This window comes from Globicephala melas, chromosome 15, assembly GCF_963455315.2.
Source record: "Globicephala melas chromosome 15, mGloMel1.2, whole genome shotgun sequence".
NCBI lineage: Eukaryota > Metazoa > Chordata > Mammalia > Artiodactyla > Delphinidae > Globicephala > Globicephala melas.
In genome coordinates, this window is record NC_083328.1 from 70,739,336 (window position 1) to 70,766,153 (window position 26,818).

At 52.4% G+C, this 26,818-nt stretch overlaps 1 protein-coding gene across 2 annotated transcripts; it reads left to right on the forward strand.

Moving 5' to 3' along the window:
* Window positions 1–1,939: 1,939 nt before the first annotated feature.
* On the forward strand, window positions 1,940–26,818 carry HNF4A (hepatocyte nuclear factor 4 alpha). Of its 2 annotated transcripts, none has more exons than XM_030843497.2 (10): window positions 1,940–2,054; window positions 6,161–6,335; window positions 7,446–7,540; window positions 13,310–13,416; window positions 14,116–14,271; window positions 18,167–18,254; window positions 19,150–19,305; window positions 22,067–22,303; window positions 25,466–25,618; window positions 26,676–26,818. In XM_030843497.2, exons 1-10 carry the CDS (start codon window positions 1,940–1,942, stop codon window positions 26,816–26,818), a joined length of 1,425 nt encoding a protein of 474 aa, XP_030699357.1. The 2 variants fall into 2 exon arrangements, with proteins under 2 accessions (XP_030699357.1, XP_030699358.1); XM_030843498.1 differs by having other exon boundaries at window positions 25,466–25,588.

Genomic DNA, 26,818 nt, shown 5'->3' on the forward strand with positions numbered 1-26,818 from the left:
ATCTTCACCCCATTTTACAGATGGGAAAGTTGAGGTCCTTAGAGAGATGTGATTTAAGGAAAGTTATCCAAATAGTGACAGAGCTAGTTCCTAAACCCAGGTCTCCTGACACCAAATCCAGCTTCTCTTCTCCTCCAGAACAGTTGCCCGCCCCTTCAACTCCCACCCCAGTTATCTCAGCTCCAGGGGGAAGATGGAGGGAGGAGAACACAGCTACACGGGGCAGAGAAAGGGCTTCTAATAGTTGGAAGAATATGAGCAGGGTGCCTCCACACACCCCTCAAGCACCTGCTGCTTCTCCCACTGATTCACCCACTCATTCATTCACCCATTCACTCACTTATTCATTCACTCTTTCAGTAATTCACCCACTCACATATTAATTCACCCTGTCTCTAATTCACCCACTGTCTAATTCACTCATTCATTAATTCACCCACCCACTCACTCATTCATGCACTCTCTCACTAGTTCACCCACTCTCGCTCTTGTTACCAAATCCCTGTGCCCGGCCCTTCCCGCCAGCAAAGGAGGACAGGTTCCCATGCCTCCAGAGTCCCAGATCTTTCTACGTCGGCCTGCACTTTCCAGCTCCACCACCCCAGGTAGTCTGGGAGCTCATGAAAGTGTCTGCACGGTGGGCAATGAGGGCTGGAGGGTGCAGAAGAAAAGAGTAAGCCATGAATTGAAGGCAGGCAGGCTCGGTCCCAAACGAAAATGGGGGGCCCCTCGTTCAGAACAGCCGAGCATTAAACCAAACACGGGAGCCCGAGAGTGGAGCTCTGTGCACGGCTCAGGTGGCTCACCCGTGAAGCCCACTCTAGAGGGAGGAGGTGGGTGGAGAGAAACAAAGGAGATACGAAAGGGAGGCCAAGGGGGGCAGGAGGAGAGGGGATGGACGCTTGCTGGGCACCACTTGGTGTTTTCCTAATGCCATCTCATTTAATACGCAGACCACCCTTTGAAGTTGATCGTGTATTTTCTAGAAGAGGAAACTGAGGCTCAGAGAGGAGAATCATTTACCCAAAGTCACGATTAGTAGGTGGTAGGCGCCTGAATGTTAATCCAGGTCTGCGGGGCTATAAGCCTTGTCTCCGCCTGTTCCCCAAGGGGAGGGGGAGGCACGAGGGAGGGCGACAGGAGCAGGTGACGGGGACCTGGGAGATGGAGTCTGTCTGGGCCTGAGCAGCTGTGACAGACTGAGCAGCCCCCTATGAGGGGTCCTGGGGAGCAGGGCGGGGGACCCAGACAGCAGCGTGGGCCTCTCAGTCCTTCCCGCTCCCAGGAGAGGCAGGAACCTGGAAGGGTGCTCCCAGAACGAGGATCTAGAAGATTGGTATCTGGGGCCTGGGATTTGTGTTTCTGATTCGTGAGCCATTGAGGCGGCTTTATCTCTGCGAGAGCATTGAGGGTCGAAGTCAATGATTGGGGAAGTTACTGCATTAGGGCATCTTGGAGGTAGGCTGTCAGTGTCCCAGGGTATATGTGAGCGTCTCAGCCTGACTCGGGGTGACAGTGACTTGGAGGGTGGCTGAGTCAGGGTCAGATGGAGGCTGGTGAATTAGTGTGCCCATCTTACAGAATTGCTAACACAATACTGGGGAGCTGGGGCCCCATCCGTTGTAACAGCACCCCGGGGGGTCAGCCAGAAACCAGCAAACAGCCAAATCCCTGTGGCCCCGCCCAGCCGGTCCACCAGTGGGGGAGCCGATTAACCATTAACCCCCAGCCCTCCCTGGCAGAGCCTCCACCCCTTCGCAGGGGCTAGGCCAAGACTCCCGGCAGATCCTCCCAGAGGACGGTTTGAAACGCAGGAAGGCAGAGAGGGCACCTGGGAGGAGGCGGTGGGAGGGCGGAGGGCGGGGGCTGGGGCTCGGCCCAGAGCCTTCGGGGTGGGCATCCTGGGCAGGGCAGGTGGCCGAGGTGTGAAGAGGGGAGGATGCGCCTCTCCAAAACCCTTGTCGACATGGACATGGCCGACTACAGTGCTGCGCTGGACCCAGCCTACACCACCCTGGAGTTTGAGAATGTGCAGGTGTTGACGATGGGCAATGGTAGGTGGGGGCAGGTGTGCCCAGGTGTGCCAGTTGGGGGCAGGTGTGCCCAGGTACAGGAGCGAGTCTTCAGCACTCAATTTGGGACTGGGAGAATGATAGATTAGCACGTTGGTCCCATAGGTGAGAGCACAGGTGTTGCCAGGTGAAGCAGATGTGCCCAGGTACAGTGACCAGAGGTATTCTGGGTTGGGGGCGTGCTGCAAGGGCAAATCTTCAGCAAAAGTAGGTCCCAGGTATTCCTGCCAGGTCCCTGTGGTCCCCATTACCAAAGCTGTCCCCGCTCAGCGTGTCACTGGGAGCGGGGACTTCATGGGAGCTTCCTCTTGGTGTCCAGCTCCAGTAACTGGTCCACGTGGTCCCTTCTAGGTCCAGAGAGATGGAAAGGTACGTCCTGTCCCTGGGGACGGTGGATGGAGGTACAGCTGTGTTTCAGGGCATCTTTGGGACTTTCCTGGGGTGAACGCCCCACTCAGAGAAAATGGAGTTCTCAGGGAGCTTTTGCTAAATGAGACGCGGATCAGTAGTGCGTGTGCCACGTGCGTGCGCGCTGGTGTGCGATCGTGACCTCCTCTTGGCGTGCATGCATGAGTTTCCGTGTACGCGTGTGGGCAGGTGGCAGTGTGTTGCAAACGTGTGTTTCCGGGAATCCACTTGCATGTTTGTGTTCGCCCGTCTGTGTGTGCGTGTTCTGTGTCTTATTTCTAGTTGCATTTGTTCACTGAGTGGGTCTGTGTTTGTTGGTGTCTCTAGGGAATGCCTGCGTTTGCCTTGCTTATGTCTGTGAGCGGTGATGAGTGTGTGTACGTGTGTCTGTGGATGTTTGCACACGTGGTCTGTGGATGTGGATTGGTTTGTGTGCCCCGAGCTTCCTGGGTGTATGTCCCGTTTGGGCATCCTGTTTATACCTGCTTGTGTGTGTGTGCGTATCCCTGCCCTCGGGGGTCCAGAGCACATGTGATTGTGTACACGTGATGTGATTGCGTACACGTGATGTGTAGGGTTGCCATTCAACAAATGCGATTCACATCAGCAACAGGTCCGTTTGTCTTAGAGCAGATCGTGTTGCCTGTGTGTCTCTCCCCAGGTTTATACATACGCTCCCATATCACCTAGAGCACATTTGAAGGTGGGGGGGGGTCTCCTGTACAAAGAGATGGGGGAAGGGAGGAGGCCTGGAAGCCAGGATGCCGGGACCTGACTGGTCGAAGGCCAGCCTCCCAGGAGAGAGGGCAGCTGGCCGAGGCTGGCCTTCCACCTGCCTTCCTTCCATGGCTCCGCGGCTTCAGCTGAGGTCTGTAGAACTTGGGTCAGCTCAGCTCAGCCAGAGAGAGGTATCTGCCCTGCCCGTGGTCAGTGGGCACTGCCCGTGGTCAGTCTTACCAGCTGCTCGCCTCCCCCTGCCATTCACTCACTGTGACCTTGGGCATGTCACCTCCCCTCTCCTGGCCTCTGTATATTCTACAAAATGGGCTTAGTCACCTGAGGCCTGCTGGCCGGCCGGCTTTTAGGAGTGTCCGGGTATCACGTGAGGGAACTGAGGGGAAAACACACAGGAAATGGTAAACAAGAAGCTGCTGCACTAGGCAGGGTCTGTGTGACCCCAGAGGGATAGTGTGTGCTGCCACACCTGGTCACCGCCCAGCCCTGGGCTGCCCCCATCACCCCTTCAAAGCGCATATCTCCAGCTCCCGAGAACTGTGTGTTCCTGAGACAGAGGCCAGGCTCCTTACCGGCTGTTCTGAAGACAGGACAGCCTCCAGCTCTGGAGCCAGAAAGATCGGGGCTCAAATTCTGGCATAAATCCTTCCTACCTGTGTGAACTTGCCAAGCCATTTTCCTCTCTGAGCCTCAGTTTTCTCATCTGTAAAGTGGGAGTAAATCATAGCGCCTGCCTCCCAGGGCTAACCAGAAGATCCAATAAGATAAGGCACTTGGGGCTTCCGTGGTGGCGCAGTGGTTGAGAGTCCGCCTGCCGATACAGGGGACGTGGGTTCGTGCCCCGGTCCAGGAAGATCCCACATGCCGCAGAGCGGCTGGGCCCGTGAGCCATGGCCGCTGAGCCTGTGCGTCCGGAGCCTGTGCTCCGCAATGGGAGAGGCCCGCGTAACGCAAAAAAAAAAAAAAAAACGATAAGGCACCTGAGTGCTTAGCGCTGGTAACCGGTCCTGGCCCCGCATGAGTCGTCTCAGGAACTCTGAGCATCTCTAAGAAGAGTCTACGTTCTCCCTTGGAGTTTGAAATGGGTTGAGAGTTGGGGTTATCTTTTGCATACATCCTGGGCTGGAGGCTTGAAGGCTCCAAAGATAGCTCCCTACCTGCCTGCCACTCTTGATTCAGAAGTGGCAGAAGTCCTTGTTTATCAGAGGCCCCAGCAGACACCCCAATAAGGACAGCACTGGCCAGAGGCCAGCACTGGCCCTCACACCTAGACCATAAATCTGGTTCCTCTACTTAACAGCAATGTGATGACTCTGGGCAAGTCCTGTCCTCTCCGAGCCTTGATGTTCTCACCTGGAGAATGGGAGCTGACCCAGCATCAGCTGACCCCGGGAGTGGGGTGATACACTTGGCATCGCCCATCCTATCCTGCCCAGGATATGGGAGCCCCTTCCCCCAGCCTCCGCCTGAGTTGTGGGGTCAGCTCTCCTGGGGGTTGGAGGAGGCAAGGCTGAGGGAGAAAGGGCACCAACGCAGTTTAACAATTATCCCCATCTCCAGGAATAATTCACCAAGTGGAGGGGGCCGCACTCCTGGGCACCCTCGGGAGTCTAGGTGATGTTCAGCTAGGCCACAGCAGCAATGAGATGTCCACTCGTGCTTGGAGGCTGGAAGTCATCTGCTCCCAGAGTTTTCTTCTGCAGAAAAGTTTTCATTTCACAAACACTGATATAGTGCTTGTTATGTGCCAAGCACTTCACATATATTGATTCACTGAATCTTCATAACAGACCTGGGGATTATCATGTTCCCCATTTTACACGTGAGGAAATGAAGGCACAGAGAAGTAAATTAATGCAACCAAGGTCACACAGCTAAGAGGTGGGCAAGCTACGATTTAAACTTGGCAGAAGGGCTATAGAGGTTGTGCTCTTAACTACAGCACTATATCCCTCTCCAGTTCTTAGCTAGATGTTCCCTAGGAATTCAAGATTGGATTCAGGGTTTCTATGAAAACACGTGTGTGTGTGACTTTGTGAGATGTGCGTATGTAAGCATTTTTCTGGGGAGATGGTCGATAGTGCTTGTCAACTTCTCTAAGAGGTCTATCCTTGGTGGAAGATTTGCTTACAAAAAAGAGGGTTCAGCTGCTGAAACTTAAAAAAAATGGAAAACAACTGGACCAGTCAAACTGCCCCTCTCTACAGTTAGGGAAACTGAGGCCCAGGGGAAATTGAAGCAAGGAAAAGGAGCTTGTCCCAAGGCCACAAGCAAGTTGGTAGCAGTACTAGTACCCAGGACCCCAGCCGCCTGCCTCTTATTCCCCTCTTCACATTTACATAGATGCAGTAGCTTTTGCTATGAGGTGCTCAGATCCTTGCCATGATCCTCCCAGGAGGGCAAACGAGCCACTGTCCTTGATGTATGTCTTCCTGTTCCCTGGGAGAGTTTCAGGGCCCCTGGGTACCAAGCTGAGAGCCACCCAGACCTGTTCACTCAGTGAGGAGTGAGGAACAGGACCTGGTTCTGGGCAGATGCTGGGGGAATATTTGCCCCTCCCACAGTCCCCTCCACCCAGCCAATCAGGGTCTACAAGGGTCCGATGCATCCTAGGAGACAGCCAGGTTTTCGTTCCTTCCCAGAGAAAAGCTGGGGCTAGCGGTCTCCACGATGGGAAGGAACAGACCTTTGCAAACAACTCTGTGAAGTCAGTGCCACAACCGTCCCTAAGTTACAGATGCAAAATGGGGGTTCCAAAATGGCGAGGAACTTGCCCAAGTTCTTGGAGGGAGTATGACAGCACCTGGGCTTAGCTGAGGCTGAAGCCCTGGGGAGGTCCCCACAATGCTCATCTCAGTTTCTGAATCTAAACCACCAGGAGAGCAGGGCCTCCGGGAGGTGACTTTCTGCCCCCGCTGTGTCCTCACTTTTCTTTTGTGGTGCAGACACGTCCCCATCAGAAGGTACCAACCTCAACGCACCCAACAGCCTGGGTGTCAGCGCCCTGTGTGCCATCTGTGGGGACCGGGCCACAGGCAAACACTATGGTGCCTCAAGCTGTGACGGCTGCAAGGGCTTCTTCCGGAGGAGTGTGAGGAAGAACCACATGTACTCCTGCAGGTGAGAAACGTTGATTTCTCCAGCTGGGAAATGGGTGCACTTGGGCTAATGTCCCCCCGGGTCTGTCCTCTCTCTGAATAGGTCCCAGAGGCATCTGCCCTTCAAGCCCTTCAAGCCTCCTCTGATTTCTTAGTCCTTGCAGATCCAGATGGGAACATCTATTCTAGAAACTTCATTTATTGATCATAAAGCCATAGACTGACATTTATTGAGTACTTACCATGTGCCAGGCACCATACTAAGTCTTTGCCTGTATTAACCGTTCCCAGAAGCTCATTGTTATTTTTCCCATTTAGCAAATGGGGACCCATGTGGTTTAGGATCAAGCCATCTCTGAAGCCTCAGAGGATGAGGACCATCCCCCAACCTGGTGCTTTTTCTGGGGCAAATAGGGGATTGGCCCCGGCCTTTCCACCTCTCTCAAGGCCTTGGAGATCCCTCCTTCAAAGCATCTCACGTTCTGGGTAACAGCAATAATAAAATAATGGTAGCTGTCAGTTACGAGCCCTTACTATGAACAGATTGTGTGCTGAGCCCCATTAAGGTAATTATCTCATTGTCACCTGTCAACACCCCGCTGTGGTCGTTACTATTATTATTCTCATTTTATAGATGAGGAAGCTGTGGCTTGGAGAGGACTAGGAATTTGCCCAAGGTCACCCAGCTTGAATCAATGTCAGAGCCCAGATTGACACTCAGGGTCCCACCCATAACCACTGTGGGTACTGCCTCTATTCCACATCCCCCCCGCCAAGAATGTGGCTTATGTGGACCAAGTATTGACACTGATCCACAATCAAGAGCCCACTCTGGGCTCTGGGATTTTATAGGATATGCTGGAAATAGCAGTGCCTTGTACTTGCAGCTGAGTGGTCTGAGGCCACGTGTCGCCTCTCTGAGCCTCAGTTTCCCCATGTTTAGCGGGACAGGGTTGGGCTCTCAGAGAGTCCATAGGGCCTTTCCAGCTCCTGGTTGGTTAGCAGAAGAACTCCTGGGATGAAAGGTTTGAACAAAGAGGCTGGAGGTCAACCAGATGGCCAGGATCCTGGTTCAGACCTGAGAGGGGGAAGGCTGTCTCTTCTCTACCCAACCATCCAAAGCCCTCCCCAGATTTAGCCGGCAGTGCGTGGTGGACAAGGACAAGAGGAACCAGTGCCGCTACTGCAGGCTCAAGAAGTGCTTCCGGGCTGGCATGAAGAAGGAAGGTGAGCCTCGACCCTCCCCCTGCCACCCCACTGTCCCACCTGCACCCGCAAGCTCCCGGCAGCCATTTACAACTGCGGCCACAACTTTATGACTTGGTGACAGGCCCCAGGGTGACTGGCTAACGGCTGAGAGGAGGGAGGGCCTGAAAATCTGACCATAGGGAGGGGCTGGGCTTGGTCTTGAGAAAGATTCCAAGAGATAAGCTCCCACTTTCAGCTACTCAGGTTCCCAGCGCCACCACCCCTGCCTGCCTTTACCAACACGAGGCAGCCGAGTTGGGTGCTTTTTCTTAATATACTATTTCAAACATTAGGAAGCGTGTAGAGAACGGCACTACAAACATCCAGGACCCACCACCCAGACTCAGCAAATGGGAGTGGGGGCGGGGGTGCGAGAGTTCTGTAGCTGAGCTTCCTCCCCAAGCAGTTTTTTTTATTTTTTTCCCCCCCCGCGGTACGCGGGCCTCTCACTGCTGTGGCCTCTCCCGTTGCGGAGCACAGGCTCCGGACGCGCCGGCTCAGCCGCCATGGCTCACGGGCCCAGCCGCTCCGCAGCATGTGGGATCTTCCCGGACCAGGACACGAACCCGTGTCCCCTGCATCGGCAGGCGGACTCTCAACCACTGCGCCACCAGGGAAGCCCCCGCAAGCAGTTTCTTAATCTTCCTTCTTGGGCATCGGGTGACCCAGCGTTCTCCCGTTCTAGGAAGAGGGAACAAGGCCCCAGACTCATCCTGGGTGGAGGAGGATGGGAACGCTGGGACACAATGTTTATTCGGGTCTCCCTGGCCTCCTGCCACCAGCAGATACCAATCCCCTGGCTGGGCATTTCCACAGTTGATAGTTCCTTTCATTCTCATGACAGCCCTGTGTGGCACTGTTATCCTTCCTGCTTTTCATGGACGAGGGAACCCAGGATGGTTCAGCAACTTGCCCAAGGCCCCACAGCTGGTCAGACAAGCTCTGAGGTTTGAACCCAGAGCTTTGGACCCGAGTTCATTGCTGTTTAGACGATACCTCAGTGCTGCCTACTGTGCCCTCCGGACCCCAGGAATGTTTAAAAGTTTTTCAGCCTAAGCTCAGGAGGCAAACATCTTTTAACCGCTTCTCTGGGTAACTTGAGCTCATTTTCAAATCTCTGTCTCCTTCTCTGCTCAACTCACTTTTCCCAGCCCTGGGACTGGCTCCCAGACCTTCACTTCCAGCCCGCAGCTGTGGCACAGCAGCCAAAACCCTTGGTCTAGTTCTGTACAAACACACACACCCCACCCCACCCTATGCGGCAGCAGGATCCTGGGACCCAGCCTTCCCCGGGCAGACTGAGAAGGACGGGAACTTGGCTTTGCTTGTCTCCCCTCCCCGACTCTACCTCTGAGCCCCTGTTTTCTCTTCTCCCTCCCTGGGAAACAGCTTCTGGGTCTCATCCCTACAGAGCCCTTAGAGTTCACTAGCCCTGCTGGGAAACCTGGGCCTGTGATCCTCACGAAGGAGTGCGTGGTCTCCAAGGCCCCTTCTGGCTCGCAGCAACACAATTCTCTCATCCAGACCTCAGTTATCCTCAAAGTCGGGGAGGGCCTTTTTCAAAAGGCAGATGCCCCACTGCTCTCCCCTACCCAGTTATCAATGGGATTGAGCCAGTCTCACCTTGAACTTGAGAACGACTTTGTGGAATGAGAAATGTTATGAATGGGGGACTGCCCTGGTGGTCTAGTGGTTAAGACTCCATGCTTCCAGTGCAGGGGCGCAGGTTCGATCCCTGGTCGGGGAACTAAGATCCCACATGCTGCGCAGCGTGGCCAAAAAAAAAAAAAAAGAAAGAAATGTTATGAATGGGAATATGAGGCATGCATGAACGGCTGGAGGCAAGAAAAAGATTGAGAGCTATAGTCTAAGAGCCAGTGATTCTATCAATCACCCCGACAGCCTAAGATTTTAGGTTTGAGAGAATGAATGTCTCATGTTAAAATTCCAGGCCTTGTGACAGGCAGGTGGGAGAAAGGTTGGCAGCTCACCTGAGCAGACGGCTACCTTCCTAGGCTGTAGGTAGCCTGGTCCTGCATCTGGATGGTCTTTATAGATGTCTCTTGTTAAATATTCAGAGTCACTTTCACGTGTCATTTCGAGGAAGTTTCTGCCCCATCTGGGCTCCAGTGTCCACATCTATAAAAGGACAGGGGTGGATAACGAACCCTTCCAGCTCTGAGTCTACCTTTACGCCCACTGATCTACCCGTACAAGTACATACTGCCCACCAGGACATGTGTAGTTGTTCCCTGATCCTCCCACTGGGCTGCCACAGAGGCAGCGGGCCCAGATCCTGGCTCCTGGAAGGGGAGGGAGAGCCCCCGGCCATTCTGCCTTAGCTTAGGCTTGAGAATAGCCAATGGCTTCTCGTCTTGGAGAAGGTGGCGTTACTCCAGGAGGATAGGAGAATTGACCGATGGCAAGTGAGTGTGGGCTAGTAAAGGTTGGTGCTTATTTACATGCTTGGGTTAACCAGGAGATCATGACACATGCAGTTGCTTGGTTGCTTTGAGAACAGGCCAGGGTAACAACGTGTTCCATTGCCACTGTGGTCAAGTTCTGGGGAGTCAGGACATTACTAGCTCTACCTAAGTCTTACAGTCCCAACACCCCTCCTCGGCCTGGTGGGAGGTCAAGAGAGATTCTCGGTGGAAGCCCCAGTGATCAGGAGAGTTGGGACCAGTTTTTATTTCCCTTCCTCGATGGCCTTAGGAAGATCCAGGGATTAAAACTCAAAAGTTGCCAGGACAGGAAGGTATGGGCCGCAAACATAGCATTTATAGACCAGTCAGTTGTATACGAGGTCATCAGATCTACCCCCTCCCCATTTTACAGATGCAGAAGTTGAGGCCAGAGAGGTGATGTGATTGGGTCGGGGTGGGGGAAGGCAGGACTAGAGCTCAGCCTCCCCAGAGCTGAGCAGACACCAAGGTCCCTGGATGAAATCTAGTAGTGACGGCCTTGGGAGGCACCTTCTCGGTCGAGATTCCTGAAACTTCCTCTCGACCTCAAAGTCTTATAAGTTTGGCCAGAGGCTATTCCACGGTGGTCAGAAGTGGGTTCCCTGAAAGAACAAAGACTCTGGGAAGAAATCTGGGGAATCAATGGGCTCAACAGCCGGTCTCAAATTTCTTCCTCTAAACCTACACCTTCCTGGGCCCCTGCTGGTAGACCCAGGACAAATGTCTGACTCCTGGCGTCGGAAACCAGCCCAGGACGCAGAGCCAGGGGTGCAGGAGGTGCAAGCTGGCGGTAGGCCAGGGGCCGTCTGAGAGGCCCTTCCTGGGAACCCCGGCCCAGCACTCCCCTACGCCCCGACTCAGGGGTTCTCTCGGAAGACAGGCTGGTCCTCCTCTCCGCCTCTGCCCGGGCCGGTTAATATTCAATAGAAGTTACCTTAGGTCCCCGACCCTGCTAATACTGAGCAAACATGTGGAAAACATCATTCCGTGACTGAGCTCGCGCCGGGCACTGATAACACCGGCTTAACCTTGAGGAGCCCAATCCCCAGCTGCTGACAGCAGCCCTTTTCTTAGGCCGCCACTTGGCGCCCTGGTGGGTGCGGGCTGGTAGCCATGGGAGGGGTGTTGCGGGCGGGGCAGGACTCGGGCAGGGGAGCGGTGCTGGGAGCTGGCATCCGTCCAGGATGGTGGGTCTGGGGAGAGGAGATTTCTTACCTTGGGACCTCTATCATATCCCACTAAATTCCCGGGCTCCCTGTACACTATCTGACTTTCATTCTCTGATTTCAACAATGTGTGAAATCAGGAGAGAGTTGAATAGCGGGAATGTCAACGTTCCATTGAGAAACGGGGCATAGGATGTGCCCAAGAATCAGAGCTTGTCTCATCCTGCGCCTTTTTTCAGCCACTCAACAGATATTTATTGAGCACCTACTGTGCGCCAGGCTCTGTTCTACTTGTTGGGGCTACAGCAGCGGACAATAGGGATGATGTTCTGGCTTTCTGGAGCTTTTCTTCTCTTAGAGAGACAGAGAGTGAAGAAGGAAACAGAGAGTAAGTACCAAGAAGAAAAATAAGGCTGGAGAAGGGGCTTCCCTGGTGGCACAGTGGTTGAGAGTCCGCCTGCCGATGCAGGGGACACGGGTTCGTGCCCCGGTCCGGGAAGATCCCACATGCCGTGGAGCGGCTGGGCCCGTGAGCCATGGCCGCTGAGCCTGCGCGTCCGGAGCCTGTGCTCCGCAACGGGAGAGGCCACGACAGTGAGAGGCCCGCGTACAGCAAAAAAATAAAATTAAGGCTGGAGAAAGGGCAGAGCCTGTGGGAGGGATACCACATCAGACAGGATGGTCAGAGCGGGTGTCTCTGAGACGGTGATATTTGCACAAAGACGTGAGTAAATGAAGAAGAAGCAGCTTAGCTGCAGGGGGAAGAGAATTCCAGGCAGTGGGAACAGCCGCGGGAAGGCTTTGAGGGAGAGTGGCCGAGTGAGTCCCAGAACAGCGGGGGGCAGGTTTGACAGGCAGAGAGAATAAAAGCGAGATGGGAGAGACAGGACCATCGCAAGGAATTGTCTCTTTACTCCGGGTATGATGGGGAGGTCCTGGTTTTGAGCAGTGGAGGGGTATGACCTGAGTTGGGTTTTAGGGGATCCCTTTGTCTTTCGAGAGGTGCACAGACGGCAGGGGCGAGGCCAGAAGCACAGTGACCGGTGAGGAGGGTCTGAACTGCCCCAGGGCGCAGCCCGGAGCAGGAGCCGCAGATGGAGCTTGCAAAGCTTTCTGATGGAATTTGGAGTGTGAGAAAAAAGGCACATAGTGAGACTCCCAGGCTGTGAGGAAGCAAGAACCTGCCTGTTCCTGGGGTGGGAAAGACCCCGAGGAGCAGGTTTGGAGGGAAAAGCTTATAGATGGGGAGACCGAGGCCCAGAGAGAGGATGTGACCCCCACCAGCACATGGAGAGTGAGGGATGAATCCCGACAGGAACCCAGGTCTCCTGCCGCCTCGTCCTCCCTCCTTCCAGCTTCAAAAACATTCCACCGTGAGGCCTCCTGGACTCCGAGGGCCAGGCCAGGGCAGCAGAAGGACCACCTTACATCTTAGGCCAGGATGGGGATGGCCGGGGGGCGGGTGAGGCCCTGGTGGATGGAGGCCCTGGGTCTCTGAGTTCCTGGCAGGGGGCCCCGCAGTCGGTCAGGAGGGAGCCAAAGCTTTCCTGAGCTGCTCCTGAGAGGTTTGTCTAGAGCACATGCACTTCCTGCTGATGGCTGAGGGCAGGTGGGGCCTTTTGCCTCCACATTCAGGAATCCCTGACCATCTCCGTCACCCAGAGCAATTCATTTTGCTTGTTTTATACACTTTCATCTGGAAAGAAAGGGACCCTTTTTCAAAACAGAGCTTGAAAGCCTGTCATCTAGACAGATCCCCTCTTCAAAGTTCAAGACCCACCTTCAGCCCTCTGCCAAGTCATCACGACCTTACATGCCTCCAGTGATGGCTGGGTCACTCCTACAGCCACCCAGCTGTGTGCGGGGCAGTTGTGGCGCTTGGCAAGTTCTCCCACAGCTGGGCCAGGACCCATCTCCCCCCATTCCCACACGCTGATCTGGGCTCTGCCCTCTGGACGCTCCCCAGCGCCCCCCAACTCCCACCTCCAACCCTGTTTCCTTTGTTCCAGGCCAGCCTTGCAGTCCTTCCCTCTGGGTTCAGCCACCTCCCCTTGCTCCTCAGCCACCCCTCATGTCACGGGAGCCCCCCACCCCCACCTCTCTCTGCCTCCTCACAGCCGTCCAGAATGAACGGGACCGGATCAGCACTCGCAGGTCGAGCTACGAGGACAGCAGCCTGCCCTCCATCAACGCGCTCCTGCAGGCCGAGGTCCTGTCCCAGCAGGTACTGGGGATCCACCAGGATCCACCCACCTGGGGATCCCTCACCCCAAAGAGGAATCTCAGCTCCACCCCTGACCTCCCCAGCCAGGCCCTGGAGCAGCAGATGGGAGGGCCCTCAGCTATCACAGAAGGGAAACTGAGACCAGGGTCGCTCAGCCGGTTTAGTAGCAAAGACCCACAGCCGGCGCTCAGGGGCCCTGTGGGGCCTGCATTCTGCAAGCCAAGCAGTTTTCTCTCTCGCTGAGGGCCTGAGATCAGCTTAGCCCCGAGAGAAAAGAGGAGTGGACAAGTGGACAGAGTAGCACATGGGACTCAGCCAACCCCTTGCTGTGTGACCTTGGGCAAGTCACAGCACTTCTCTGGGCAGTGGTTTCTCCACTTATCCGATGAGGATGAGGATTTTTGCTCTGCTTCTCCTCTAGGGCTGAGGGGTTCCTTGGGGTTCAAAGGAGCTGGTGGAGGAGGGCACACGGGGCAGGCAGCAGATAAAGACCCAGAGAGAGCTTCTTCCCCCATAACTGCCTCCTCAGCATCCTCCCTTTCCGGTTTTCCCTGAGCTTCCTTCAGAGCGGAGAAGGCACCCACAGTCCAGCTGCCCTTTTCCAGACAGAAGAACTCTCCGGGGCGGGGGCTCTGTGCAGGGGACAGAGGATGTAAGGAGGGCCCGGCCATCCCCAGCATTTTCCTTCATCTCCCCCAGATCACCTCCCCTGTCTCTGGAATCAATGGTGACATTCGGGCAAAGAAGATCGCCAGCATCGCGGATGTGTGTGAGTCCATGAAAGAGCAGCTGCTGGTGCTCGTCGAGTGGGCCAAGTACATCCCAGCTTTCTGCGAGCTCCCCCTGGACGACCAGGTGAGGGTGAACATGGTCTGCGGGCAGTGCGGGCCCTGGGCAGGTGGGTCCTGCTGGCCCACCTGGGATATAGCCTTGGACTGGTTTGATTTTATTTAACAAACATACACAGTGCTCATGTGTGCCTGGAGCTGTTTAAATCACTTTATAAATATTAGCTCATTTAATCCTTCCAACAACCCTAGGGGATCAGTGCTATTATGACCATCTTATAGGTGAGGAAACTGGGGCACAGAGAGGTTAAGTAACTTACTCAAGATCACACAGCTAGTATCCAACACAGCTGGTAATAGAACAGGCAGACAAGCTTCAAAGTCCAGGCTAGTAGCCACTGCACCACTGCCCCAGGCAGCTCTCCTGGGGAGGATGTTGGTAGGGGGTCAGGGGCAGGGATCAGGAGGTTTGGGCTTGAGCCCTTGCTCTAAGATAGGTTCTCTGTGTGATCCCGGACAAATTACTTTCTCTCTCTGAGCCTCCATTTTCTCATCTGTAAAGTAGGAATTGTAATATCCACTTCAGAAAGCTGTTGGGAGGATTGAGGGACATTGCCATTTTTAAAAAGTTTTTATTGGAGCATGGTTGATTTAGTTCGGTGTACAGCAAAGTGAATCAGTTATACATACACATATATGCACTTTTTTTTTTTTAGATTCTTTTCCCGTATAGACCATTACAGAGTACTGAGTAGAGTTCCCTGTGCTATACAGTAGGTCCTTATTAGTTATCTATTTTGTATATAGTAGTGTGTACACGTCCGTCCCAATCTCCCACTTACCATTTCAGAAGCGTGAATCATGTAACGGGGCACCTACACAGTCCCAGGCCACAGCGGACCTCCCTAACTGTCAGTTTCTTCCTTATATCCCACCAAGATGGCTTAACTCAGCATTTTATTTCCCAAAGCACCTCCTTTGGAATACCAAAAAATGTCCCAGGGGAAAAAGGGGGCTGAAGGGGCAGGGGCTGAGGACAGTTGAGTTTCTGAGATACTGTAAATGGTAGTGCCCGCCCAGGGCACCCCCGAGGCCTCTGCAGACACTTTCCCTGTTGGGGAAAGAGGAGTTGGGCTGGGTCACCTTCTCAGCTCCAAGGGAAGCTGAGGGACACCAATGGGTAGTGTTCCAGGTACCGGCTCCTGGTGCATTTGCTTCTCTGTTTTGCACATTTGCACAAAAGATTGGCAGCACGTGTCGGTCTATTAAAGTTTCTGAGAAGTCCTCAGGCAAGGCAGCTATGGAACTTTGGGAAGCCTAGGGCTTCTCGAAGGCTTCTGATGCCCAGGCTCTCCTGGAGTACGTTAGTATCACCTGGTGGGACACGCTGTGAAAACCCTGGCTTGGCTGGCCCTCACCCTCATGGGGGGGCTAGATCAGACGCCCTCTCGCCTGGATTCCTCTCTGCTTTGGAAGGGATGACAAGGCAGGGATCTCGGCCGAGCGGCCCCTGCCTTTTCCCCTGCTCCTCATGTTCTGGCCCTGGTCCCCTCTGCTGGAGAGTCTGCATTAATGTTTAATCCCTCCTGTTCCTTCCCAGGGGCTCAACAGGGCAACAAGATCCCCCCCAAGCTAAGCAATTGTTAACCTCGATTTCCCACCCAAACCTTCCTGGCTGGGGCTCAGAGCATTCTCAGAGAGCAGTGATGGGTGGCCAGTAACACAGAATAATCATTAACATCACCACCCCCCTGCCTGCCCGCCCCCAGAACAGCCACCATGTTAGGGGGCTAGACCCAGGGCCAGGAGGGTTCCCAGCTCCCCATTCATGGCGTATAAGGAGCTCATCTTGCCCAAGATGAGTGAGGCACACCTGGGAGAATTGGGGGCACTGTCTGTCGACGTTGCCCCAGGAACCACCTTCCAAGTTTGTTTGCTTCTTGGTTTGTCTTGGACATCAACTCATTGAACCTAGAAGGCTGGGTAGCATTGGATAAGGGGACTAAGGCTTGGAGAGAAAGAGCCATATTCCCAAGGTCACAGAACAAGGCAGCCACAGGGTGTGAATCCAGGTCTTCTGCCTCTTGATGGCAGAGGCACTGGGGTAAGTGACGGAAGTCCTGCATGGCACCTGGCGTATAGGAAGTGCTCAGTAATCAGCATCTTGTGGCTTCCTTTTGCCCTGGTCATGGAGAGGGAGCTCTCGCCTCCGAGGCTGTTTGCCGTTTCTCCTCTTTTCCTGTCACCCTCACCAGGCTTAACCATGGGGGAACAGATGAGGTAAGGGCATGGCGGTAGGAGAGGCTCGATCTGGAGAGGATGTTAAGTAGTTGGCTCATCCATTCACCTATTCCTTCCTGCTTCATTCAAACAAATGTTTATCGAATGCTTACTATGTGCCAGGTGTCCTCCGTGCCTTAGAACAACTTCACCTCCTTGGAGAGGCCTTTTATGATCTCCTCATCGAATGTAGTTGCTCTTGCCTCATTGCTCTTTATCACATGACCCTCACGTTCCTTTCTCCTTCCCTCCCTCCCTCCATCAATCTATTTTTTCCTTCTCTCTCTCCCTCCCTTCCTTCCTTCCTTCCTTCCTTCCTTCCTTCCTTCCTTCCTTCCTTCCTTCCTTCCTTCCTTCTTCCCTCCCTCCCTCCCTTCCTTCCTTCCTTCTTCCTTTCTCCTCCTCCCTCCCTCCTTTGCTTTCCTTTCACCATTGTGTCCCCAAACAAGTGTCTGGCATTTAGTAGATACTCAACATTTGACGACTACAAGAATGAGCAATCCAATGAATTAATGAATAAAAGCATCTTTGCCTCCTAGCTTAGCCTGCTAAAACACTTCCAAACTCCCCAACCCAACCTTGCAGATAAGATCCTTGAGGCTACCAGCCTGCTACTGTTTGACCAGCCCCATCCTTTGGTCCTCATGCAAGCACTGAAGCAGGTGGTTCTGAAAGGGCAAGAGATGTCCTCCTGTGCGCTGGCAGGGCTCCCACCTCAGACTTCAGGCTTCTTCCAAGGCCTCCCTGTCCTCTCTGTAGGGAAGGGGTCGGTCAAGCAGATCTCCTGCCAAGGACCAGTGCTCACACCTTTGCCTCGGGAAGCAACATCCATGTCCAGATTCTTATAACGCTTTCTCAGAATCTAGAATCTTCCGGCGTCAAGTGGGTGGATGCCCTGGAGATCTCCCGGAGTAATGATTTCCCAGACACAACCGTGCATCAGAATCAACCAAGGAGCTTGTTAATTTCAGGTTCTTGGGCCCACCCCAGACATACAGAATCAGCCTTTCTGGTAGTAGGGCCTGAGAATCTGCGTTTTTACAAAACAGTCTTCATAATCTTTCATAGCTTATCCATGGGTAGGAATTCAGGAAAAAGCTCTAAAAGTTTTAGAACTTTTTGGGTTTGTAGACCCTCTTGAGAGTCTGATGAAAGCCTTTAAGTTTCTGCTAAAAAAAACCCCACATACCCAGTTGTTAGTTTTACCAGCCATGCAGATGAGGCCCAGAGGGGAGCAGCAGCTACCCTGGACACAGCAATTCAAGGACAGGCTCAGCATTTGGTCTCCCGGCTCTGAGCACATGTTCTTTACCCTTCCAGGCAGTTTTATCCGTTATGGGAGGAAGGCAGCAGTTTTCTTTTCTTTTTCTTTCTTTTCTTTTTTTCTTTTTTTGTTTTTTTTTTTGGCCGCACTGCACAGCATGTGGGATCTTAGTTCCCTGACCAGGGATTGAACCCATACCCCCTGCAGTGGAAATGCAGAGTCTTAACCACTGGACCACCAGGGAAGTTCCAAGGCAGCAGTTTTCTGATACCCATTTTATAATTCAGGCAGGTAAAGGCAAGGAGAGCATTAAGCTGACTTGCCCAGGGTCATTGACTTGGCCGGGAGCAGCCTTCCCGGGGGTGTGGACACCTTCCCAGGGGTGTGGACACCGGACGCCATCCCTTCTCTCTTCCAGGTGGCCCTGCTCAGAGCCCATGCTGGCGAGCACCTGCTGCTCGGAGCCACCAAGCGCTCCATGGTGTTCAAGGACGTTCTGCTTCTAGGTGAGGATACTGCCTGCCCAGCCAGGGCTCTGCAGAGGGTGTGCCCAGCATGGAGCACACCCGGGCACGGGAGATTTCCATGGTAGTGTGCAGGAGTGAGGGAGAAAGATCAGGAATGGTCCTGTCCTCAGTATTCTCACCTGGATACCCCACTCAGATGCAAAGAAATGTGGACTCGAAGAACTCAATTCCCCAGCATGCAGGTTAGAGCACGGTCAGGGTTAGCCCTGGAGTAACCTGTGCATTCTGGTGTACTTTCTGGAGTAGGAGCAAAAGACATCCAGGAATGGCACAAACCCCCAGCCTATGTCACCTATGCCTTCATAGCATGTTTGTTTATTATTTTAAATACTTATATAGGGCGCACCGTGAGCCCTAGTCTGAGTACTTTACAAACACTAACTCCTTTAATATGACGACCATATGAGGTAAGCTCTGTAATTTATTCCCATTCTATAGATGGAAAAACTGAGGCACAGAAAATGACTTACCCAAATATATCTGGCTAGTCAGTGGTAGAAGCAGGACTCAACCCAGGCAGTCTAGTTCCAGAAACTGAGCCCTTATCCTTGGTGCTTTTATGCCTCCCAAGTGGCCCTTTAGTGTCATCAGTGTTGTGGGTCTGTTGTCATGTTGAAGAATGGAGCTTGGGTGATGTGAAAGGGGTCCTAGGAAGTCAGGCTCCAAGCCCAGTCCAGTGACTGCAAGCAACTCATTCCTTTAATCTGGGCCTCAGCTTCCTCATCTGTAAAATGGGCGTGACAATTCCCACAGGCCCCTCCTCCCATGGGCACCAGCTGCATTATAACTTCCAGTGGCAGGGCTTGTCCAAAGCTAGGGGAGAGGGGTACACCCAGGTGGCTTCCCCATCCCCTCTCCTTCCCAACCCATCCAGGCAATGACTACATCGTCCCTCGGCACTGCCCAGAGCTGGCAGAGATGAGCCGTGTGTCCATCCGCATCCTGGATGAGCTGGTGCTGCCCTTTCAGGAGCTGCAGATCGATGACAATGAGTATGCCTGCCTCAAAGCCATCATCTTCTTTGACCCAGGTACAGCCCAGACCTCCCACCCTCCCCTGATGCTCCAGGCCCTCTGCCGAACTTCTCCTACTGGGTTATGTACCCTGAGTTTACCACCTCCTCTCTTTAGTACATCAACCGGGAGAGGCCATTTCTATTAGCTCCATTTAACAGATGAGGAAAATCAAGGCTCAAAGGGCTGAAATGACTTGATAGGGTGCACTGACTCCAGAGGCTTGGGTTTTTTCTTTACCACTTTACCCTTCTTTCCCTTCCTCCCTGCTTTCTGCTCCTTACCTCCTACCATCCTTTTTTCTTTACCTCAAAAAATTTTTTATCGAAATAATATTTACACACACTTAAAATGGAAGTAGTCTTCCCCACCACACTTTTCCTGTCCAAAGCCTACTCCCCATGGGGGAACCGTTTCCAATTCTTTGTACTGTTTCTTCTGGCAGTTACCTCTCCAGCTCTAAATAAAATGCTAACCCTTCTATTCCTTGGTTTATCCATTTTAGAACATATTTTCCCTCTTGTGATAGCTGAGGATTGCACTTTTCTCTATCACCACTCCCATCTTTTCTCCCCCCTCCTCCTAATCTATTTTTCTTGCTATTTCAGCGTCTCTACTGTTCGCCTTTATAATGTCCTGCGCTTATGCTATTATTTCTTGTCCCATTACCTGTAGGCAGTATCTCCTAACCTTTCATTAGCAGGATAAAGATTATGCACCCCACTCTCCCCATTCCATCTACTGACTTTCCACCTGTACTTTTTTTTTTTTTTTTTGCCGTACGTGGGCCTCTCACTGTTGTGGCCTCTCCCGCTGCGGAGCACAGGCTCCGGATGCGCAGGCTCAGCGGCCATGGCTCACGGGCCTAGCCGCTCCGCGGCATGTGGGACCTTCCCGGACTGGGGCACGAACCTGTGTCCCCTGAATCGGCAGGCGGACTCTCAACCACTGCGCCACCAGGGAAGCCCCCACCTGCACTTTTACACAACGTTGTTGTAGTTGTGTCTTTGTGCAAAGTGTGATTTCATTTCACAATGTCACGATGGTTGCCTGGGCTGCAAAAGCCTGCTGGCTTCCTTCCCTCCTTCCATGTGAGAGAGGACCTACTGTGTGCCAGACGCTGTTCTTAGCGCCAGGCCCTCGTTGCATGGAGATCGCCTCTAGTAAAAATAGTGACACAGAGGAAATGAGCACTGTTTATGGAGTGCTCACTGAGGCTCCATTCTAAGCGCTTTCTTACTTGTGAGGTAGGAATTGTCATGATCACTATTTTGCAGATAAGAAAATTGAGGCACAGGGAGATCGATTAACTTGCCCAAGGTCACGCAACCAGGAAATGGCAGAGCTTGGATTTGAACTTCAGACTATCCAGCTCTTAAGCCCATGTTCCTACCTACCACACACTAGTCCCCGTTTCTTGAGGGGGTAAGATTTCTAGTTCTAGTTTCTTCGAGAACCTGGCCCAGGCTGCATCCCCTGTGGTGCTTGGCACGGAGCTAGATGGATAGTAACTGCTCAGTAAAATGTGCAGGATTACTGATGCTGAGTCAGGGTCAGCAACCTGGCTTGGACGGGCAGGTGAACTAGGACAGGGCCGGGCACGTGGGTGGTGCTCAATAAATATTTATTGACTGAATGAAAGAATGCACAAACGTGGCCCAGAAGAGAAAGCCCTGGACTGGAAATGTGGGTGAAGTTCTCTTTCTGCTGCTTACTTTATCCATAAAAGAGGAAATAAAAGAGGAAATAAATGTATTACCTCCATGACGGCTGAGATTAACTATTGGATGACCACTTGAATCACCTTCTTAGTTAAGGATCTAGAATGTATCCATTGATTTTTTTTTCATTCATTCATTCATCCTTCCATCCATGTACCCATCCTCTCATCTAATTATCTATTCAACAAATATTGACAACACATGGTGCTAAGTAGTGGGTTTAAAAAGACAAAAGAGGGCTTCCCTGGTGGCGCAGTGGTTGAGAGTCCGCCTGCCGATGCAGGGGACGCGGGTTCGTGCCCCGGTCCGGGAGGATCCCACATGCCGCGGAGCGGCTGGGCCCGTGAGCCATGGCCGCTGAGCCTGCGTGTCTGGAGCCTGTGCTAGTGGAAGAGACAATTACATCCTGTGTGCTCAGTAGTGATGGAAGAGCCACAGAAATTTGGGGACACCATGGACACTGAGAGTGCAGACTTTGGAGGGTGGAATGGAGACAGCTTCCTGAAGGAAGTGTAAATTAAGCTGAGACCCCAAGATGACACAGGCAAGGGAGCAGAGAAGAGGGGAGGCTACTGTAAGGCAGCAGAAGCAGTGTGTGCTGAGGTCTGGATGGCGGGACGTTACCTGGGAGTCAGGAGCCCTAATTCACATCAAGGGTCTGCCAACAAATGGCTGTGTGGCTTGGGCCAAGTCCTTTCCTTGTTCCGTGCCTCGATTTCCCCATCTTTAAGATGAGACGGTTGCAAGGTACCCTCTTGGGTGTGTTCCTGAAGTCCTGCCCCCCATCTTCCACTTCTTTCTCCCAGTTCTGCATCTTAGGAAATGTGACAGAAACCTTTTTCTGCCTGAGTCCGGGAAGCTACAGCTTGCATTAGCGCACTCTGATTCTTGAGGACCGTGAATCCTTGCCCCAGCGCTGCTGGGGACTCCCTATGTGAACCTGGGCCACGAGGTCCCCCTATCAGGGCCTCAGGAGTAAGGGGACATCTGGGTCCCACCTCCCCAGATGCTCCAGGTGGCCCCCACTGCCTCCCTTGCACAAGCTCTCCCGTTGCAGATGCCAAGGGGCTGAGCGACCCGGGCAAGATCAAGAGGCTGCGTTCCCAGGTGCAGGTGAGCCTGGAGGACTACATCAACGACCGCCAGTACGACTCACGCGGCCGCTTCGGCGAGCTGCTGCTGCTGCTGCCCACCCTACAGAGCATCACCTGGCAGATGATCGAGCAGATCCAGTTCATCAAGCTCTTTGGCATGGCCAAGATCGACAACCTGCTGCAGGAGATGCTGCTGGGAGGTCCGTGTCCGGCCCAGGAAGGGATGAGAGGTGGGCGGGGCTGGGGTGGGCGGCCTCTCCTCAAGACACAAGCCTCAGGCAGACCTGAGTTCACCTCTCAGCTCCATCACTTCCTCACTCTGTAGCTTTCGGCAAATCCTTTTACCTACCTGAGCCTCAGTTTCCTCATCAGGAAAATGGGGATAATGGTCTGTTAATTCGGGTGCTGAGAAGCTAGCATGTTCCAGTCACTGTTCTAAGTGCTGGAGTTTCAACAGAGAACAAGATTCTGTCCTCCTGGAGGTTGTGTATGAGTGTGTGTGTATGAGTGTGCGTGCGCCTGCCACTGTGTATAAAGGCTCGTGGAAACAGATGATTATCAAGTATATAATAAAGAGGGCAACTACAGATTTTGAAATAACCAGGTAATGTGATAGAGTATAACTGAAAAGGAGCCTCTTTAGATAGGTTGGCCAAGGGAGACTTCACTGAAGTGGTGACTTTTATGCCACGGACCTGATGGAAGGAAAGAGAACATTTAAAAGCCAAGAGAGAAACATTCCAAGAGATGTAGTGCAAAAGGTCCTGAAGCAGGGGAGGCTTGTGTCTTCAAGAAAGATAAGGTTGTGAGACGGGAGGAGTTACATGAGATAAAGGTAGAGATTGAGCGGAAACCAACTCATAAACATTGTCTTAAAGGCTATGGTCAGAAATTTGCATGGTATTCTCATCACTACTCTTATAAAAAGACTGAAAAATCAGACTAATGTTTTAAACAAACTACCCTGATTGTTGGGTAGAAAGTGAATTTCAGGGGAGCAAAGTGGAGACAGGAGACCCCTGAGACATGTCACTGTCTCCAATCAGGGGAAGGACAAGGAGGCTAGGACTAAGGCATGACTGGAAATTGATCAGCATAGATGAACTTGAACATCTATTTGGAGGAAGAACCCACGGGATCTGCTGATTGATCAGATGGGGCGGTGAGGGGAAGGCGAAGCGTCAGGGATGAAACCTACATGTTTGCTTTGAGGAACGGGAATGGTGGTGGAGTAATTTACTGAGATGGGGAAGACTGAGAAAAAACAGTTGGAGGCTGGGGATGATGGTGGTGGTGAGGAATCCATGTTAGACTTTAGTTAAGCTTGAGATGACTGTTAGATATCCGGGTTGAGTTATCCAGGAGGCAGATGCATGTTTGACTCTGTTGCTCAAACAAGCCCAAAGGTGAGGATGAGGGGCAGCTTCGTGGTGTCCCAGAAACTAGGTGCCAAAGAAGGAGACAGAGGAAGACTAGCCAGGGGGATAGGAGAAAATCCAGGGAGAGTCCCAGAATCCAAGAGGAGAGTGTGTTTGAGTGGGGACAGACATTTAATTGTGTTAAATTCCACAGGAGGGAGAAGGAGGCTCTTGGCGATTGTGTTGAGAGCAGTGTCAGAAGACCGTGGGAAAGGAAACCAGATTTGAGGCAGGGGAGCGGGTATTACAGAGTGAGTGAGTTGGAACGTGGAGAAGTGGAGATAGCAAGAGTATACCGCCCTTTGACAATGTTTTGCTAAGAAGGGGACCTGGGAGAGAGCTGAGGATGATTGCAAGGCGGTGATCATAACAATGTACCACGGAATCTTGGCTGAACTAAGAGGAATGTGGATGGGTGACAAGAGTGAAAAGTGGGGGTCAGTGAAATGACAGCGTCAATAGGGCTGAAGAAGTTTTGCAGTGGTGGTACTAGAGGAAGTGAGCTGGAAAGGTAAGAGGCAGGGTCTAAGTGAAGATGATTGAACTGAAGATTTTGGAGGCGACACAGTTACTGGTGATGGCCAAGGACAAGGTTTCTCAACCTCAGCGGATACTTGGGACTGGACAGTTCTTTGCTGAGGGGGCTCTTCTGTACCTTGTTTAACCACATGCTTGTCCTCTACCCAAGATATGCCAGTATCACTCCTTCAGTGGTGACAAATATTCACATATTTTCAAAGGTCCCTTGCGGGACCAAAATCACCCCCAGCTGAGAACCACTGTCATATGGTAACTCATTTCATTCTCACTTTGACCCTGTGAATATGGGGTCATAATGAATCAGGTGTCACTGAGATCAGGGTCAGGAAGGAGCTTGTGTTCTGTTGCCAGATAAACATGAGTAAGATAATTAATCTCTTCGGGGCCTATAATCTCATCTGTAGAATGGGTTAATAATGATACCCACTGTACAGGATTGCTGTGGGGATTAAATTATGTCAAACATGAAAAGTGCTATAAAGCAGTACCTGGCACATAACAGGTGCTCAATAATTGATAGCTATCACTGCAACAGGTACACTTTAGAGTCCCCTTGCAAGCCCTAAAATTCCATCATTGTCATATTAGTGAACATAGCCTATTACCAGACCTTATATATATGGTACTGTCATTCTCTGACACATTTTTTGAAGCAGTTACTGTGTTCCAGACACTTTGCTAGGACCTCAAAGAGAGAAGAAAAATACACCTGTAATTGTAATGCTCACAGACAGAAGTGATTGGTCCCAAAAGATGGGTTACAGATAAATGACGATGGGAATTCCAAGGAAGGAGAGGTTTACTTCCTACTGGACTGGGGAGAATCAGGAGAGGCTTCCCAAAGGAGGAAAATTGTGAGCTGGAATTTGGACTTAGGGATATTGGGGGAGCGGGGGGAAGGGGAGGTAGAAGGCATCTTTAGTGGAAGTGACACAGGAGCAAAAGCACAGAGCTAGGACAGTACAGGGGACACATCGATGCTATAAGTAGGTCATTTGGGCTTCAGATATAGGGGATGAGGCTTAATGGTGAGTTGGGACCAAATGGTTGAAGGACTTGCACACCAAGGAGCTTTGAGAGCCATTGATTGAATCCATTATATTAACATGTAATCAATACAGTGCTTGCTGCAATATTTAAATGATCTCACAGCTTCTTTAGATGCTCCTTGTTTCTTTCAAATCACTTTATTCTCTTGGTTTTTGTGTCCTCTCCTTACCTTCATGAAGCCTGTGGATAGGAATGGAAGCCCCAGTTTACTAACCTGGAAATAGGAACCCAGTAGGCACTGTCAGTATTGGATGGGCAGGTTGATCGGCCACACTTGAGGAAGATGGTGCCTCAAGGCCCATGGACTTTATCCCAGACTCTTTCATCCTCACTGAGTACCCCTTCCACCTGCAGGGTCCTCCAGTGATGCACCTCATGCCCATCACCCCCTGCACCCTCACCTGATGCAGGAACACATGGGCACCAACGTCATTGTTGCCAACACGATGCCTGCTCACCTCAGCAACGGACAGATGTGTGAGTGGCCCCGACCCAGGGGGCAGGCAGGTGGGCAATTGGGCTTTACCCAGGAAGGGGTGAGGTTGGGGCCTAAGAGGGAATCTGGAGAAGGTCGGGTCTAGAAGATGGGAAATGGGATAAAACAGTTCTCTGTGCTCCAGGGTAGGGAATGAGGGGTGAGACATCCATTGTGAAGGCTGTTTATTCACTGAGGTGATGGACGGTCTCCACTGAATGAAGCGGCCCTTGGGATAAGGCAATCCACTGGGTGAGGCTGCCCATTGGGTGAGAATTCCATTAGGTGATGTTGTCCACTAGGTAAAATTGTTCATTGAAGTAAGACTGCCCAATTGGGTAAGGCTGTCCATTAGACAGTTGGGTGAGACCATTCATTGGATGAGAACCTCCACTGGGCTAGATTGTCCTCTGAGGTGATATCTCCCAAGAGTGAGTTTGTCATCGGGCAGAGTTCTTCAAAGAGTAAGATTATCGTTGGGATGAGGTGGCCCACTAAGATGAGGTTGCATTTCACTGAGATTGTTCTTTGGGGAAGCCGGCCATTGAATAAAGTTGGCCAAGTGGGTCATAGTCAAAATTATTTTCTGAACTGGTAATGGCGCTGGGGCCGTTCGTTTCTGTTACTCAGCTGCCTCAACATCAAAGAAATGGTATTTTTTGAACCAGTTAACCAGACCCTTGGGTCGCATCTACTGCTGTTCCTTTTCTCCAAGAAAGGATATTCCTGTCACATGTCCCATTGTCCATAGGGAGAGTCAACTTGGGCTCTGGTTTGAGAGCAGCAGCTGAAGTCTCCATGTCAAATGGTGGAAGAGATGGGGGCTATGGGGACTTGGGCAAAAGGTTCTGACCACAGAACCTGAGTCAGCCACAGGCTTCCAGACCTCATGGAACTTAGACTTGGTGATCTGGGACTCAGAAGGTTTGGGCCGTAGGAGACCTTAGAGAGAATCTAGTCTAATTCTCTCATTTTGTAGTAGAGGAAACTAAGTCTCAGAGAGGGGGACAAACTTTCCCAGGACTCTTCGTTTACTCCCCAAAGGGCTGGCATTCTGAGCAGCCCCTGTCTGTCTCTCTATCCCTCCAGCCACCCCTGAGACTCCACAGCCCTCGCCGCCAGGTGGCTCGGGGTCTGAGCCCTACAAGCTCCTGCCGGGAGCCATCGCCACAATCGTCAAGCCCCCCTCTGCAATCCCACAGCCGACCATCACCAAGCAGGAAGTCATCTAG

Coding starts and splice junctions, on each gene's coding strand:
- HNF4A (XM_030843497.2), top strand. CDS start 1,940: ATGCGCCTCTCCAAAACCCTTGTCGACATGGACATGGCCGACTACAGT. Junction 6,336..7,445: donor AACCACATGTACTCCTGCAG/GTGAGAAACGTT, acceptor AGCCCTCCCCAG/ATTTAGCCGGCAGTGCGTGG. Junction 19,306..22,066: donor CATCATCTTCTTTGACCCAG/GTACAGCCCAGA, acceptor CTCCCGTTGCAG/ATGCCAAGGGGCTGAGCGAC.